A 17097-nucleotide genomic window follows, 5' to 3' on the forward strand; every position below is an offset into this window, starting at 1 on the left:
CAGCTTATGTAAAACTCAGCATCTGTCTATCCTTTCATTGAAAGATTGAATGATAATGACCTTTCTGGACTGTAAAACAGAGATAGACAATTATGAACCTCCTTTTCTATAGTATATTTCAAATTTTACAGGCTTATTACCATTTATTAAAAAATAAATGCAGAGGAAAGAAGATTAAAATGTTCAAAGGTAATAAACATACCGATGAAGCTCACCGAGAGTGATAAGTCCTTCTTCCATATTTTTGATGTCTACTTTTCTTTTTGATAGGAAGTTTTCTTTCTGAGCTATAAATGCCAGTTGTTTTTGATTTCTACCATGAAAAAATAGTTATCATACGTTGAACATTGAAATCATTTTTAACTCCTTAGCATAAGAAAATATGCAATCAAAAACAAGAATTCAGAAAGTAGTTTGGAAATTTCAGTTCAGGAACTATTTACCAGATAAATTAGTAAAAAATAGAAACAATGTTTTTTCCTAGTAGTGGCTAGCTCTAAATTTATGAAAATCTTCAAGCCATGAAAAGAACATTAATTGTAATAGTAACCATAAAACCACAAGAATATTTCAATAGCACTTTGCCTTGCTGAGTGGGTGTGTCTCTTTTAATTAATTTATCAATTCTGGTATTTTATTTTGGAAAATGTGAAGGAATCAATCAGACTAACTTTAGATAGTGGTCTATCTCTTCCTAGCAGTGTGACCTTGAAAAGAGACTTCACCTATGGATAAGCTTCAGTTTCGCCATCCATAAAATGGGGACCATAATACCTATCTCACTGGTTATAAGAATTTAAATGAAATGTAAAGTGCTGAAGCCCGTGAGCAGCACCCATGAGAAATTATCTGAAAAGTGATTATTTTTTGTCCCTAACTTACAGCGTGAATAATGGAAAGTTTACGATTTTGTTCAAATTTCCAGACATTGATAGGATGCACATGCCTGTAACAGGAAGTACCTTATCTAAGCGTCTCATCTTCTTCAAAACGTCTATGGACTGAATTGTGCCCTCCTACAAATTCATATATTGAAGCCTTAGGCCCCAGTGAAATGGTATTTGAAGATGGGGTCTTTGGGAAGACATTAGATCTATATGAGGTCATGAGGGTAGAGTCCTCATGGTGAGACTAGTGCCCTCGTAAGCAGAGATACCAGACAGCTCTATCTCTCTATCTCCCTCTGTGAGGACACAGCAAGAAGATGGTTGACCATCTTCTTCACGCAAGTTAGAAAGAGAGTTCTCACCAGAATCTGGCCATGCTGGCACCCAGATGTCAGATGTCCAGCCTCCAGAACTATGAGAAATAAATTTCTGTCATTTAAATCTCCCCGTCTGTGGTAATTTGTTATGGCAGCCCAAGTTGAAGAGGACAAATACCAATAACAGTAGTAACCGTTTCAGGGCTACAATTATTTGTCACCAGAACATTTTATGATTCAAACTGATAACTTAGTATTGATCTAAGGAAGTTATTGCCTGAAGAATACTAACCGTATCATTCTTAGTAGGCTATTCAACTGGATAAGATAAAAAGATTGTAGGAACTCTCTGTATCATAAATACTACAACAATGACCATAAATTCAGCTTCACATAAGTGGGCCTGGACACCATAATTACACTTCCATGTGACTTAATTTTAAGTGTAGTAATGGATTATTACTTATATAATTCATTAGGAAAACACTGGTGAATGCCCATTACCTGCTAAGCAATGGAAAAGATCCTAAGGATATAGTGCTAAGATGGAGCAACTGCGCTGATCTGTCATAGCTCAGTGGGATAAAGTGATATGTACCCAGGTGATAACAATGCAATGACTAATGAAAAAGAGTGACCTCAGAGGGATGTTTCATAGGGGCCATTCTGGCGAGAGGGAGATAGATAAGTTAGAGGTGGTAAAACGGAAAGTGGGAAGAACTTCTGAGAGGCAAACCAAAGCAAAGAGGCTAAAAGGGGTGAAAACAGTCGAGTTGGATAGGAGGACAGGATATATTTGAGAAATATTTGGGAGGTGGAACTGAGAAACATTGGTGCTTCCTGGTAAAATATAGGAGTTTCTTTGAATACTTTCCCAGTCTCTGGGTTAGGCGATTATGTCAATGACCAGATCTTTTTCTGAGACAGGAAATTTAAGTGCAGAGCCAGTTTCTGATGACAGTAGATCTCACAGTTTCTCTAGGCAGTCTTATGGAGTAAAAATGCAGTTATTCTTCCAAGAATCTGATGTAGAAGTAAAAATAATAGGTTTGGTGTTTATGGATTTGATCTGACCCATATGAGGAAAGCATTATTCAGTATGTATAGAGGCAAATTTGGGGCCTATTTATGGCTGGATAAAGAATATTTCATTGTTGTCAATAGATTTTAAAACTAGGATAAGCTTAAATGGAGAAGCAACCCATAACTATAGTATGTTGAGTCATGTATAGGTCATGGATAGAAACATACTCAGAATAAATTTTCCGTTTCTGCATGAAAACTTTATCCTCTTCATTTAAGACAATCTTATATTGTCTGGAAACTGTTTGAAATTTCTCTTGTAGAGCTTTGTTGTCTAAATGACATTTGTGTAACTTTTCAGCCATCTAGGAAAAAAAAAAGGAATTGAAGTAGAGGATTTGTGTCATGGTTTCTCTGATGGGCAACTCACTAGAGCATATTAACTCCCATATAAGACTATGCCTTAAATGTTGAGTAATTTATTTCCACATCAGATATGTAATTGTACACTTGGGGCCTCAAATATGACAAATGTATAGAAAGGTAATAAACACTGATGAGAAACCATAAAGTAATAATTCATATTGAAATAAGAATTAATAAAGTAGGATCATTCAGCAAGATCTGTATGTCCTTTTCCCAGAAGATAAATTATACCAGGGGGAAAAAAAACATATCATCAGTAGGAACTCTTGCTCAAAACCTCTTTGAATAGATATTATGCTTACCTTTTCTTAAATATTTCTATTCAAGGACAAAAGACAGTAAACATTAATTTTCCGAATGAGGTAAGAACTTGGTGCTTGGATGTCTCTACTGAATGGCTTCAAATGAGGTAAGAAAGTTAGGAAGGAATGGTGGGCTAAGGATCACTGAAATAGCAGGATGAAAGGGATCTAAAAAGTGCTGCAGAATAAGATAACGAGGAATTAGTAGGCCTGATTCTATAAAAAAGCAAAAATCCAGACTGGTAAACCTAGCACTGAAAACTCTTACTCTGATATTGGTGGTTGTAGTTTAGTCACTAAGTCATGTCCACCTTTTGCGACCCCACAGCCTGCAGCCCACCAGGCTCCTCTGTCCACTGAACTTCCCAGGCAAGAATATTGGAGTGGGTTACCATTTCCTTCTCCAGGGGGATCTTCCTGACCCAGGGATTGAACCCACATCTCCTGCATTGCCGGCGGTCTCCAGCACTCAGGCAGATTCTTTATGACCAGGAAAGTCCTTTTACTCTGAGGACATTTATTAATATAGAAGAAATCATTTGGAAACTGAGGTTTTGTTCTCTTACTTGACATGGGGGACAAAAGTAAATACTTAGAGCTCATCCAGGTGTTAAGCCTGATAAAACCTCCCACCACTTTAGTCTGGCATCCCAAAGAGCTTTACTCTCTGAAAAAAAAGTGAATTAAAAGCTAACAAGCATGGTCAGTCACTCACTCATGCAATCCCATGGATAGTAGCCTACAAGGTTACTCATCCATGGAAATCTCCAAGCAAGAATACTGAAGTGGGTAATCATTCCCTTTTTCCAGTAGTCATGTATGGATGTGAGAGTTGGACTATAAAGAAAGCTAAGTGCCTAAGAATTGATGCTTTTGAACTGTGGTATTGGAGAAGACTCTGGACTGCAAGGAAATCAAACTAGTCCATCCTAAAGGAACTCAGTCCTGATTATTCATTGGAAGGGCTGATGTTGAAGCTGAAATTCCAATACTTTGGCCACGTAATGTGAAAAACTGAAGCTCATTGGAAAGCACTCGAGGAAAGATTGAAAGCAGGAGAAGAAGGGGACGACAGAGGATGAGATGGTTGGATGGCATCACTGATTTGATGGACATAAGTTTGAGCAAACCCCAGGAGTTGGTGATGGACAGGGAAACCTGGCATGCTGCAGTCTATGGGGTCACAAAGAGTCAGATATGACTGAGTGACTGAACGGAACTGACCTGAAGCATGGTCAAGCATGACTTCAGGCACCAGGGAACCTTAAGGTGGATTAAGAAAGTTTGGAACTGGTAACGTCCCAGGTATCTGACAAAAGTGAATAAAATCTGTATCTGAGAAATATACTGTCATCCTATACCTCAAATTGTTTCTACAAACGCCTTTTTTGAAGAACACTGTCCAGTTTCCTACCAGGAACAGAAGGAAACAAGACAGCAAAAACAAAAACTGGCAGAAACTATAGATAACAGAAATAGTCCTACAAAAATATCAGACATTGGAAATAGACACTGAAATACAGAAGTACTGTATTTATTATGACCAAAGAAATCCTAGACATGCTTGACAAATATGGCAAGGATTCAGAAGCAATAAAGAGTAACAAAGCAGAGTTGAAAATTTACCAACTCAAAAATATAAAAACCAAATTAAGAATTGAAATGAGACCATTCTCCCCAGAATGCAGCTAAGGGAGACAAAAACTAGAAGCCAGAGAAGAGCAAGTAAGAAACAGAGAGGATATTTTATTATTACACATGATTGTGTACACAGAATTGGAGTAGTGGAAAAAGCACAGGACAAAATAAATACATGAACAGATAACGGCTGAAAATTTTGAAGAACTTATAAAATACAGCAATTCACAGATTTAAGATGTCCAATAAATCCCAAGCAGGATAAACAAAAAGAAAAACCTGGACATATCATAGTGAAATTGAATAATTAAGTCAAAGGGAACAAAAAAGACCTAAGGTAAATGAAAGATATGCTGTATTCATGGACTAGAAACTTCAGTATTGTAAAAGTGCAAAATCCTCCCCAAAGTGATCTACAGATTTCATTCAACCCCAATCAAAATCCAAACAGGTTTCTTGGGCAGCATTCTTTTTGTTTCCATTTGTACTGAACACATTTTCCCACACCCTCACTTTCAGTCTGAGTGTGTCTTTAGATATGAAGCTAGTCTCTTGAAAGCAGCATATATTGACATTTAAAAAAAAAATCCATCAGCCACTCCATATCTTTGATTGGCATATTTTCCCATTTACCTTTAAAGCAATTATTGATAGATAATGTATTTATTGATTTAAATATTGATAAATGTAATATGATAATATGTAAATATTGATATATATTTATTTATTCCTTGGTGGCTCAGTGGTAAAGAATCTTCCTGCCAATGTAGGAGATGTGGTTCGATCCCTGGGTCTAGGTCGGGGAGAACCCCTGGAGAAGGAAATGGCAACCCACTCCAGTATTCTTGCCTGAGAAATCCCAAGGACAGAGAAGTTTGGTGGGCTACACAGTCCATGGAGCTAGAAAAGAGTCAGACACAACTTAGCAGCTAAAACAACAACGTGTACTTATCAATATTTTGTTGATTATTTTCGGCTGTTTTGGTAGTTTTTTGTTCATTCTTCATCTCTTGTTCTCTTCCCTTGTGGTTGGATTACTATCTTTAGTGTAATGTTTAGACTCCTTACTCTCTCTCATGTGCATCTATTACAAGTTTTTTGTCTACGGTTACCATGACATATACACATAGCAGGGCTGTACTGGTGGCTTAGATGGTTCAAGACTCTGCCTGCAATGCAGGAGACTTGAGTTCAGTCCCCGGCTCAGGAAGATCCCCTGGAGAAGGGAATGGTCACCCACTCCAGTATTCTTGCCTGGAGAATTCCTTGGACAGAGGAGTCTGGCAGGCTACAGTCCATGGATCGTAAAGAGTCAGACACGACAGCAACCATCACTTTCACTTCATACACATAACAACATTTATATACGTGTGATTAAGTTAACTCATGTATGGATATGAGAGTTGGACTTTAAAGAAAGGTGAGCACCAAAGAATTGATGCTTTTGCACTGTGGTGTTGGAGAAGACTCCTGAGAGTCCCTTGGACTGTAAGGAGATCCATCCAGTCCATCTTAAAGGAGATCAGTCCTGGGTGTTCATTGGAAGGACTGATGCTGAAGCTGAAACTCCAGTACTTTGGCCACCTGATGTGAAGAGTCACCTCCATGACTTCTTGGAAAAGACCCTGATGTTGGGAGGGATTGGGGGCAGAAGGAGAAGGGGACGACAGAGGATGAGATGGCTGGATGGCATCACCGACTCAATGGACATGAGTTTGAGTAAACTCCGGGAGTTGGTGATGGACAGGGAGGCCTGACGTGCTGCGATTCATAAGGTTGCAAAGAGTTGGACACGACTGAGTGACTGAACTGAACTGAACTGAAGTTAACTCAGCAGTGGCCATAGGACTGAAAAAGGTCAGTTTTCATTCCAATCCCAAAGAAAGGAAATGCCAAAGAATGTTCAAACTACCGCACAATTGCACTCATCTCACATGCTAGTAAAGTAATGCTCAAAATTCTCCAAGCCAGGCTTCAGAAATACATGAACCATGAACTTCCAGATGTTCAAGCTGGTTTTAGGAAAGGCAGAGGAACCAGAGATCAAATACCAACATCCGATGGATCACCGAAAAAGCAAGAGTGAGTTCCAGAAAAACATCTATTTCTGCTTTATTGACTATGCCAAAGCCTTTGACTGTGTGGATCACAATAAACTGTGGAAAATTCTAAAGGAGATGGGAATAGCAGACCACCTGACCTGCCTTTTGAGAAACTTGTATGCAGGTCAGGAAGCCTCTTGAGAGCCCCTTGGACTGCAAGGAAATCCAACCAGTCCATCCTAAGGAGATCAGTCCTGGGTGTTCATTGGAAGGACTGATGTTGAAGCTGAAACTCCAATACTTTGGCCACCTGATGCGAAGAGCTGACTCATTGGAAAAGACCCTGATGCTGGGAAAGATTGAGGGCAGGAGGAGAAAGGGATGGCAGAGGATGAGATGGTTGGATGGCATCACCAACTCAATGGATGTGAGTTTGTGTAGGCTCCGGGAGTTGGGGATGGACAGGGAGTCCTGGCATGCTGCAGTTCATGGGGTCGCAGAGAGTCGGACACAACTGAGGGACTGAACTGAACTGAACTGAAGTTAATGATCTTAAGTTTGAACACATTCTAACAACTCTGCATTTTTACTACCCCTACACATTTAATATTTTTGACATCATACTGTCCATTTTTTGTTTTTTGTATAACTTAACTACTTATTGTGGATAGACAATTTTACTGCATTTATATTTTGAGCTTCCCACTGGCTTTCTAAGTGGCTGACCTTTACTGTATGCTTGCTTTTACCAGTGGAATTTTTCCTTTCATGATTTTCATATTTCTGGCTATGGCCTTTTCTATTTAGAGAGGCCCCTTTAACATCTCTTGTAAAGTAGGTTTAGTACTGCTGAACTCTCAGCTTTCAGTTATCTATAAAACTCTTCATCTTTCACTAAAATCTGAATGACAGCCTTGTCAGGTAGAGAATTGGGTGTAGGTTTTATCCTTTCATCACTTTAAATTTATCATGCCACTTTTTTTCTGGCCTGGAAAGCTTCTTCTAAGACATCAGCTGATAGTTTTCTCAAAGTTCCCTTGTATACAGCCAGTTGTTTTTCTTTTGCTGCTTTTAGAGTCTCTATTTTTTTTGCCATTTTCATTACAATGTGTCTTGGTGTAGTCCTCTTTGGGTTCATTTTGTTTGGGAATTTCTGTGCTTCCTGGACTTAGATATCTATTTTATTTCTCAGGTTAGAGTAATTTCCAGTTACTATTTATTCAATTATGTTCTCTGCCCCTTTCTCTCTCTCCTCTTTCTGGGACCCCTATAATCTTAATATTAGAACACATTGATGCTGTCCCAGAGGTCTCTTAAACTATCCTCATTTTTTTTTAAAAAACTTTTTTTTAATGCTTAGCTTAGGTGATTTTCACTATTTTCTTCCAGCTTTCTGATCAAATCTTTAAATCAGTTACTGTGAATGATCATGGTTATTATGACCTAATGAAAATACTATCTTTGGAAAATTTCACATTTTCACACATACTTAAAATGTTAACTAAAATTAATTATAATCTTAAAACCATCACTTCTATCTTCCTACCTGTTTTATCTTCAGCAATAATTCACTTTTTTCAGAACTTGATGAATCATCCAGTTTTTCCTTGTTATTCTTAAAAAAAAGCCTATGAACAAAGGAAACCAAATAAATTCCTATTAGGACATGTTTTTCAGAAAAACCACATTTACTTATGATACCAGAAACTTCCAGTCCCCATCTCCCTATGCAACATATTTATTTACTATTCATTAAAATAAACAAAAATTTTAGTCTTTTGATATGATGTATTAATATTTATTTATATATTAATTTAAGAAGCAATTTTTGAATACCTACACTTTGAAGGTGATATAGATACTGGAGATACAGCACAGGCAAAGTCTCTACCATCATGGAAATTATACTCTAGTGAAGTAGGCAGAATAGAAGCAAGTTATCAAAAAATATATATTTCAGATAGTGTTAAATGATCCAAAGACCACGAAGTAGGGTAAAGTATAGAGAAATCCTGAGAATGATGACGTTAGTGTAGACAGGTGATTAGGGAGCACCTCTTGGAATAATTTGTGAAAGACTTGAAGGATGAGAAGGAGCCAGATATGTGAAGACCTTACGAAAGAGCTTTTCACATAGAAAGAGCAGAAGGTGATAATAACCTGGACAGGAGCATGTTTGCTGTGTCTGATGAAGACAGGAGTTTGAGAAGCCTGAAGAGACAGACACAGCCCAGATCACGTAGGGTCTTGAGAACAAGGTAGAAGTTCAGATTTTATTTTGAAGGAAACCGGGGAGGACTTTTTAAGGAAAGGAATGACAGGAACTGATTCACATCTTGTAAAGATGACTCTGGCTACTGAGTAGGGAAAGACAATGGCACAGGAAGACAGACCATGTAGAAGTCTATGGCAAGGGTCCAGAAGAGATAATGGTGGCTCAGACTGAGGCTGTAGTGGTGGAGCTGGTGAAAAGTAGTTGGACTCGGGATATATTCTGAAGATGAAGGCAATGGGACAAGACTTTGGATTTGGCTTGAGTTAGAGTTGGATTAGGGTTAGGTTAGGTTATTTACCTAGTTGGGTTAGGGTTAGGTAGTGAGGAAAACTGGAATGGTGGATGACTTCCAGTTTTTTGACTGGAGTAATTAAACAGTGATGTGAAAGACTCAAGGAAGAGCTATTTCAAGGAGATGGGAAATTAAGAATTCTGTTTGGGACATGTATATTTGAGATATCCTTCAAGTGTGGTGGTTCAGATGGTAAAGAATCTGCCCGCAATGCGGGAGAACTGGGTTTGATCCCTGTGTCAGGAAGATCTCTGGAGTAGACATGGCAACCCACTCCAGTATGCTTGCCTGGAGAATTCCATGGACAGAGGATCCTGGTGGGCTACAGTCCACAGGATCACAAAAAGTCAGACACAACTGAGAAACTATCACTTTCAACTTTCCAAGTGCTAAGGTCAAATAAACTGCAGACTATATGCATTTAGAGGTCAGGGCTGAATATATAAATATGGAAGTCACTAGAGGTACAGAAAGAATGAGACTGAATGAAGTCATGTGTGGAGAGTATGAGTACAGAATAGAGGATGAATGGCTAAGAACTCCAAAATTTAGAGGCAGAAAGAAGAAATGGAACAAGTATAGGGTCCTGAGAAGGAGCAGTGTGGTAAGTGAAATAGGGGACGGTGATGTTTGGGAAGCCAAATGAAGAAACCATTTCAAGAAGATGGAAGTAAGCATCTGTGTCAAATTCTATTAAGAATTCAAAAACTTTGGACCAGATCACTGAAATTTGGCAGGATGAAAGTCATTGGTAACCTTGACAATTTTGAAACCACTCAGCACTTTAAAGAAGAAAAAAGTGTCTATAATTGTTACAGCCTCCTGCACTATAAGGGCAAGTATATACTTTGGGTCATAAATTGGATGTCATTTATGTAGAATATTTAGTTTCTAATCTCTCAGTTCCCATGTGCTGATAACCAGCTCAATGACAAAGAAAGGTCATAGCAATTTAGAAAGATAGGTACTGATTTGTCTTTTATTATGCAAATACATCATTCTGGATATTAATAATAATAAAGAAGAAGGATTAAACTAGCAGTGCCTCCCATGGACTTGTGGTGAATTTTAGTACTCTTACCTGTCCACATAAAGAATTTAAATTAATTTAAATTTAATTAAAATTCCACATATTTACTTTAAACTTGGAATTGAGTAATTTTTGTTTTTTCTCAATATTTTGACCTCAAAATAGATGATAAGTTCGCAAGTTAAAGAATTCATGGTGGGCGGGACACGGAGAATTAAGACTTACAGATCAGTAAGAAGATAACCTATGCAAATTATTTAGTTTCTTGTTTAATTTAAAGAATCTTATAGATATTATAAAAATAACAGTTTGATTCTTAAAATTCACCAAACAAGAACTGAGCTGCTTCTCTCTACCACCAAAGGTAGAAAAAAGGAAACAAGTGAGAAAACAAAAATACAGAGAATTCTCTTTTAGTTTGCTAAGTAATAAAGAGGAAAAAGTAAAGTTTTATTAATAAAAAGGGAGGAGGTAAATAGCCTCGATCACCAAATTAGTCAAAAGCACTTTTTCTCAGTGAGATTCTACATGAAAACTCTTAAAAAACTGTAATTAAAAAAAAAAAAGGTGAGCCATTCAAAATGAAAGATCAATGGATCCCCATTTCCTTCTTTTTAAAACGTTTTTATTTATTTATTTTTTTTTTTTCATTTATTTTTATTAGTTGGAGGCTAATTACTTCACAACATTGCAGGGGGTTTGTCATACATTGACATGAATCAGCCATGGAGTTACATGTATTCCCCATCCCGATCCCCCCTCCCACCTCCCTCTCCGCCCGATTATTTTGTTTATTTATTTTTGACTGTGCTGAGCCTTTGTTGCCGTGCGGGCTTTTCTTCGGGTGCGGTGAGCAGGGCCTTCTCTCGCTGTGATGCGCAGGCTTCTCACCATGGGGCTTCTTCTGTTGCAGAACGTGGGCTCTAGGACACACACACTTCAGTAACTGCAGCATGTGAGCTCCGCAGTGACGGCTCCCGAGCTCCAGAGCACAGGCTCCGTAGCTGCGGTGCGTGGGCTTCGTTACCCCGCGGCCTCTGGGATCTTCCCAGACCAGAGATCCAACCTGTGTCTCTGCACTGGCAGGTGGATTGTTTACTGTTGAGCCAACCAGGGAAGCCCCCCCATTTCCTTCTGGAACACACTTTTAAAACTAGTTAGCTAACATGAAGACTGCTTAAAAATTTTAAATTTTTCATCAGTGTAGCAGCAAGGCTTTTAATGATAACCCCTAGGAATAATTTTAAGAGCTAATCTGTAAATTCCATGATGATTTTCTGCCTGGTATTTAGGAAATAGATATCAACTAAAACTAACTTTGTCGAAGAAAAAGATTTTTTTTATTCTGATTTTTAATTGTTGTGTTATTTGAGCTTTCTGTTTTCAAATCTAGTACTGGGTATAGAGATTATTGCATATTTTATGGACTGTTGATGGTAGAGTAGCACTGCGGTGCAATTGTTATTTTAGAGATATAACTTTAAGTGCAATACATGCAAACCTATATAGAAAAGAGTCATATTATAATAAGATTCTATATGTGAAATTACATAGTCTTTTTTGGAAACTGTTCAGACCACAATTTGTCTTTTAAACTGTCAGCAGGTTGGAGAAGAAAAAAAAATAAATAAATAAACTGTCAGCAAAACCTAGGGGTAAGCCCAGAAGCCATATTTATATTGAAAGACTCTGCCTTCCTGTCCAGAGCTGAGCTAAACAGTGTTTGTTGGGAAATCTGGGAATTCTCCTGGGAGAATCTGTTGGTCAGTCTCTAAAGTAGATGAACCTGTGCCAGGTAAACTCACAGTGTTTAGAATGGCCACGCTTACCCATGGGCTCACCAAGAAGACAACACAGCATGTAGATAAAGAGAATCATAGAAGGAAGCAAAGGCTGTGACCCTTGAAATGGGAGGAATATTTTCTTATGTTTCTGGTTTCCGTTCCTTGGGTAAGTTTTTGCCTTAAGGCTTCCCTGTATTTTCTCAATAAGTTCTGCAAGTCTTCTTTGACTATGAACAACAATTGTAACAGCATGGTTAGGTGAGTTTGTAGCATTATGGCAACGCCTTCCTCCAGGGGCATATTTATTTATAGGGAGTAAGGAACTGAAATGAGGATAATCCACACCCCCAAATCCCTCCCTCTTCCTAAATTAAACACATCATCCTCAATTGTTTCTCCTAATCATCTGAAAAACTGGTTAATTTCACAATGAAGATGTGGTTCTATATAGCTGAAAATCACAGAAACTTTAGTAAACTAAGAGAATATAATCTTCATCTAATATTGGAAAAAATTTTCTAATGAAAGTAACATCACATCTAGAAATGCTTCAGTGAAAATAAAGAATTATTCTTACATTTTATCCTCCAGGATCTTACAAGATTTCTTCATGTCTTCAACCTTTTCTTCCCACTGTCTTATTGATTCCTGTAGTCGTGCTAGTTCTAAATTGTGATCACTAAGAACCTGTTGAAAATTCAATAAATCATCAAATGACTCATGACAGCAGTTCAACTCACTAAATATTCATGTATCATCCATTCATCTTTTATACTGGGGGTGCCTTTAGTTAAAATAGAAATCAATCATTATATTACTTGTTTCCTTATAAAACAAACTGAGACAGAAATAATCCTGAAATCATCAGAAAAGAAAACAAAAAGAAAACCAAAATAACAAAACAAAAAAGAAAATTTTGGAGGGGGAGAAATGAATTACAGCAATAGGAATGTAAAAACTATAAAAAGAAAAATTTAAAGATATGAATTCATCTTGACTACCATTTAAAAAATTAAATATACATTTTAATAAGTATTTAAAATAATGTTATTCCAGGATATTGGAATGAGTATTATTTTAAAAGTCAAAACAAATCAGGTCTTTTGCCTTATTTGATAGCTATGTTCACGCTGAAGATTTTTTCTTAATGCTTAATCAGCATTTTGGAAATGGAAAAATTGGGTCTGATGAAAAAATGTTAGCATAATTAAAAGAAAGAACTATGAATGGAGAAAATTCATAGAGAAACAGATATTTTTATAACACAGTTTTGGTAAAAGAAAAGGGAAGGCAAATTTATTGGAGTTTGGATCTGCATTTCCACTTGTGAGGGAAAGTGGAGCTGAGAGAAAAGCTAATCAGACAGATTCCTTTGCTCTCTGCATAGAGTTACCCTGGGCAGATGATTTAACTTCCCCCCATCCTGCACACCAATGTGGGGTCAGAGAACACCTGTCAGGGGTGGAGGGGCACTCTCAGTCATGTCAGGTGAGACAGGTGACTGAAAGCCCCCCAAACTACATTTTTTCTCTAAAGCATTCATATGACTGGACTTGTGGACTATAGTTCCAGAGTTAACAGGAGTTTGAAACCCTAGAACTGCCATCAAAAATTAGTAGACTGTCCAAGGGACTCTGACTGATCATCAGGATTAGTGACTATATGCTCAAGGCCCATCCGGCCTGAGATTCCTTTCCTCTAACCTCTAACCTCCCCACCCTGGACTGTAGGGCGCCTTGAGAATCATACACTGTTCTTCCTTTCTGTCAGAATCACATTAACTTGACCTGGTTGCAGAGTTTTCTAAACCAAAAATGCCACATGAAGGTGAACCTGAAATTCCCAGTAGTCTCAAGTTCATAGCCAAAATGTTGTTTCCTAACCTCAGGAAAAAACATCATCAACCACAACAAAGTTTACCAAATACAAAGCACTCAGCTAAAAGCCTTATAGGCATGACCTCATTCTTTCTCCACAAAAGTCCTTTGAGGTAGGCAGTCCTACTACCTCCACACTATAGACGAGGAAACTCTGGGTTAGTAAAGCCAAGATTCAGACGCAGGTTTCTTTGATACGTGTGTGAAGCTCATGCCCAGTCATGTCTGACTCTTTCGAGACCCCATGATCTGTAGCCTGCCAGGCTCCTCCGTCTGTGGAATTTTCCAGGCATGAATACTGGAGGGGGCTGCCATTTTCTACTCCAGGGGATCTTCCTGACCCAGGGATCGAGCCTGCGCCTCCTGAGTTAGCAGGCTGGTTCTCTACCACAGAGCCAGCTGGGAAGCCCCTGTGATTCTGCCATTGTGCTTTAAACACGATTCTCCCCCGCAAGGTGGGGTGGGCTGTTGGATTGGGGGAGGGAGAGAGACGCCGGCTTCCCTCGTAGCTCAGTCAGTAAAGAATCCACCTGCAGAGGAGGAGACCCGTGTTTGATCCCTGGGTCAGGAAGATCCCCTGGAGAAGGAAATGGCAACCCACTCCAGGATTCTTGCCTGGAGGATCCCATGGACAGAGGAGTCTGGTGGGCTATAGTCCATGAGGTAGCAAGAGTCGGACACGACTTAGCAACTAAAGAGAGAGAGACACTTGAGGTAAGTATCCCTGACACCTCAAGCTTTGTCTTATTTGGCCTTAGAGATCTTTGGAGTGCAGGTTAAGGAACATATACTTCATTTTTCCAAGCTAAGTGATGTGTGTGACATAATTTATGAGGCTCTAATATATGAGCTTAGGCATGCAGATAAAATCTGTTTTATCCAACCCATCTTCTCCTTTGAGCCTAGCTAGATTCATGCTTCCTTATTGCATTGATATTTGGAAAAAAAAAAAACAACAGATAATGATCTTGTATGCAGAGGAAATTTTTTGTTTTACTAAAGTTTTGTAATTGGATGTCATAATGGATGTATTGTAATTATAATGGTCAAGGAAAAAAGCGTGGGTACTCAGTTGTGTTCGACACTCTGTGACCCCATGGACTGAAGCCCACCAGGCTCCTCTATCCAAGGTATTCTCCAGGCAAGAATATTGGGAGTGGGTTGCCATTTCCTCCTTCAGGGGATCATCCCAACCCAGGGATCAAACCCATGTATCCTGCATTGGCAGGTGGATTCTTTACTATTGAGCCACCAGGAAAGCCCATGATGGTCAGAACTACCCCATAAATGAACATGGGTATAATGGAATTAACTGAACATTCTAATAAGAAATGTTATATATATGTTAGTATTACTATTGCCCCATATAGTTTTACATGTAATTCTCAGTACAGATAGAGGCCTTCCCTGGTGGCACAGCAATAAGGATCCACCTGCCAATGCAGGAGATGTGGGTTTGATCTCTGGATGGGAAAGATCCCCTAGAGCAGTAAATGACAACCTGCTCCAGTATTCTTGCCTGGAAAATCCCACGGACAGAGGAACCAGGTGGGCCACAGTCCATGGGGTCACAAAGAATCAGACACGACTTAGTGACTAAACAACAATAATTCAAAACAGACAGAAGAAATCACTAAAGACTCATTAATTCAACTAATTATGATAGATTACAGGTGTCTCTATTTTAATTAACAGAAGTAGTATTAACATTGACCTCTTCAGCTTTAGTCACCTCCATAAGCTTCAGTTTTCTCATCTTTAAAATGAGGATAATCCTCATTTTAAAGTACTGACTATCACAGTACTGGCTTTTTCAATCAATGTTATCAATTTTTAAAAGTAAAAGTGCATATTAATGTTCTTGTACTCGGTATAAATGGAGAGCCCAAATTCTGTTTGATTATCACATATTCAGAAATAAGGAACCTGTTGATGGTTATTCACTTTGTTATGTAGAATAAAGCAACCTCACAGAAACATTACATAATCTTCTGTATGCATTTGGTCAGTTCTATATGTGTTTTTTAAAACCCGTTTTATAGTACTTTGGCCCATTAAAGGGACTTCATGCGTAGCTCAGTCAGTAAAGCATCTGCCTGCACCGAGGGAGACCTGGGTTCAATTTCTGGGTTGGGCAGTCCATTAAATGCAATTTATACCTAAGGCATTCCAAACTTACATCTTTTCAATACATTCCTGAAGAAGACATAACTGCACTATGACAGTTTAAATAATATGTCAGAAAACGTTAACATGCTCAAAACATTCTCCCCAGAAGGGCATGAAGATGAATTAAAATCAACTCCTTTTTTAAAAAAAACTCCTGCTATGTTTAAGGCAGTGTATATTGAGATGCCTGGGGTCAGGCATGAAAAACCAGTTTAGTTTTTCTTACCACTGTGCTCGTAGTAACAGTTTCTCTCATTTTTGTCATTGTAAGCCTTAATTTATCCAATTCTTTCTTCTTTGCGAAAGTTTCCTTTCTCTTAAGTTCACAAAGTTTTTTATATTCTTCAATCTGTATTAATAAACCAATCATAAAGCTTAAGATGACAACAAAGCTTAGGGAAGCCTTTAAAAAAATTTTGCCAACCTAATTCATATTTACGTATACCATATTTAACCTAAATATTTTACCAAATTAAAACAACCAGGTTTGGGCTTATTTTGAAGCGTCGAAGGAAAAATAATAAATCACAAAGACTGAATTGTAATTATGAAATGTTGAACTAGTAAATTTAGAGTTACAATAAAACAATGATCATTAAAAGGAAATTATAAAAGTAGCTTTTGTTCTAAAATTTACTAGTAAAACATAAAAACATAAAAAAATTTACTGGTAAAATACAACAATATATAAAATAAAAAAACAGATTCACAGCACATTAGGAGAGTCAAAGGAACGAATTAAGAATTGTTCAGAAATTTAAATTCACATTATTTAATGAGGAATAAAACAGACCAAAACCAAAATCATTGAAGGTAGGGCAGCTTACAGCCCTGAATAACTTGCCATTGTGTCACCAATTCCAGCCCCGAGAGCTAAAGGATCCTTACTTTGATTTATCTGTGTTTCAAAAGCACCCGGTATTTGGCAGAAATGCTTTGTGGCTATGCCTTAAGAGATATTCAGTGGTCAAATGCCCCGAACTGGCAGTGTGACTTACCACAGGAATGCCCTTCCTGGGTACATAAGACCTTGAG

General features: G+C 38.1%; 1 protein-coding gene across 4 annotated transcripts in view; it reads right to left on the reverse strand.

Annotated features, from left to right (window-relative positions):
• CCDC175 (coiled-coil domain containing 175) overlaps positions 1-17097 on the reverse strand; it is a 72174-nt gene that overhangs the window by 34260 nt on the left and 20817 nt on the right. For all 4 annotated transcript variants that reach the window (XR_011488328.1, XR_011488330.1, XR_011488329.1 and 1 more), the window contains 5 exons: positions 16289-16411; positions 12594-12703; positions 8182-8263; positions 2456-2592; positions 203-313 (listed from right to left, as the gene is read on the reverse strand). Coding sequence is in view for 1 of the 4 variants with exons in the window: in XM_070469420.1 (XP_070325521.1) it covers positions 203-313; positions 2456-2592; positions 8182-8263; positions 12594-12703; positions 16289-16411 (563 nt within the window). In the remaining 3 variants the exon portion in view is untranslated. The remainder of the gene's footprint in view (positions 1-202; positions 314-2455; positions 2593-8181; positions 8264-12593; positions 12704-16288; positions 16412-17097) is intronic.

This window comes from Odocoileus virginianus, chromosome 6 (genome assembly GCF_023699985.2).
Source record: "Odocoileus virginianus isolate 20LAN1187 ecotype Illinois chromosome 6, Ovbor_1.2, whole genome shotgun sequence".
Classification (NCBI taxonomy): Eukaryota; Metazoa; Chordata; class Mammalia; order Artiodactyla; family Cervidae; genus Odocoileus; species Odocoileus virginianus.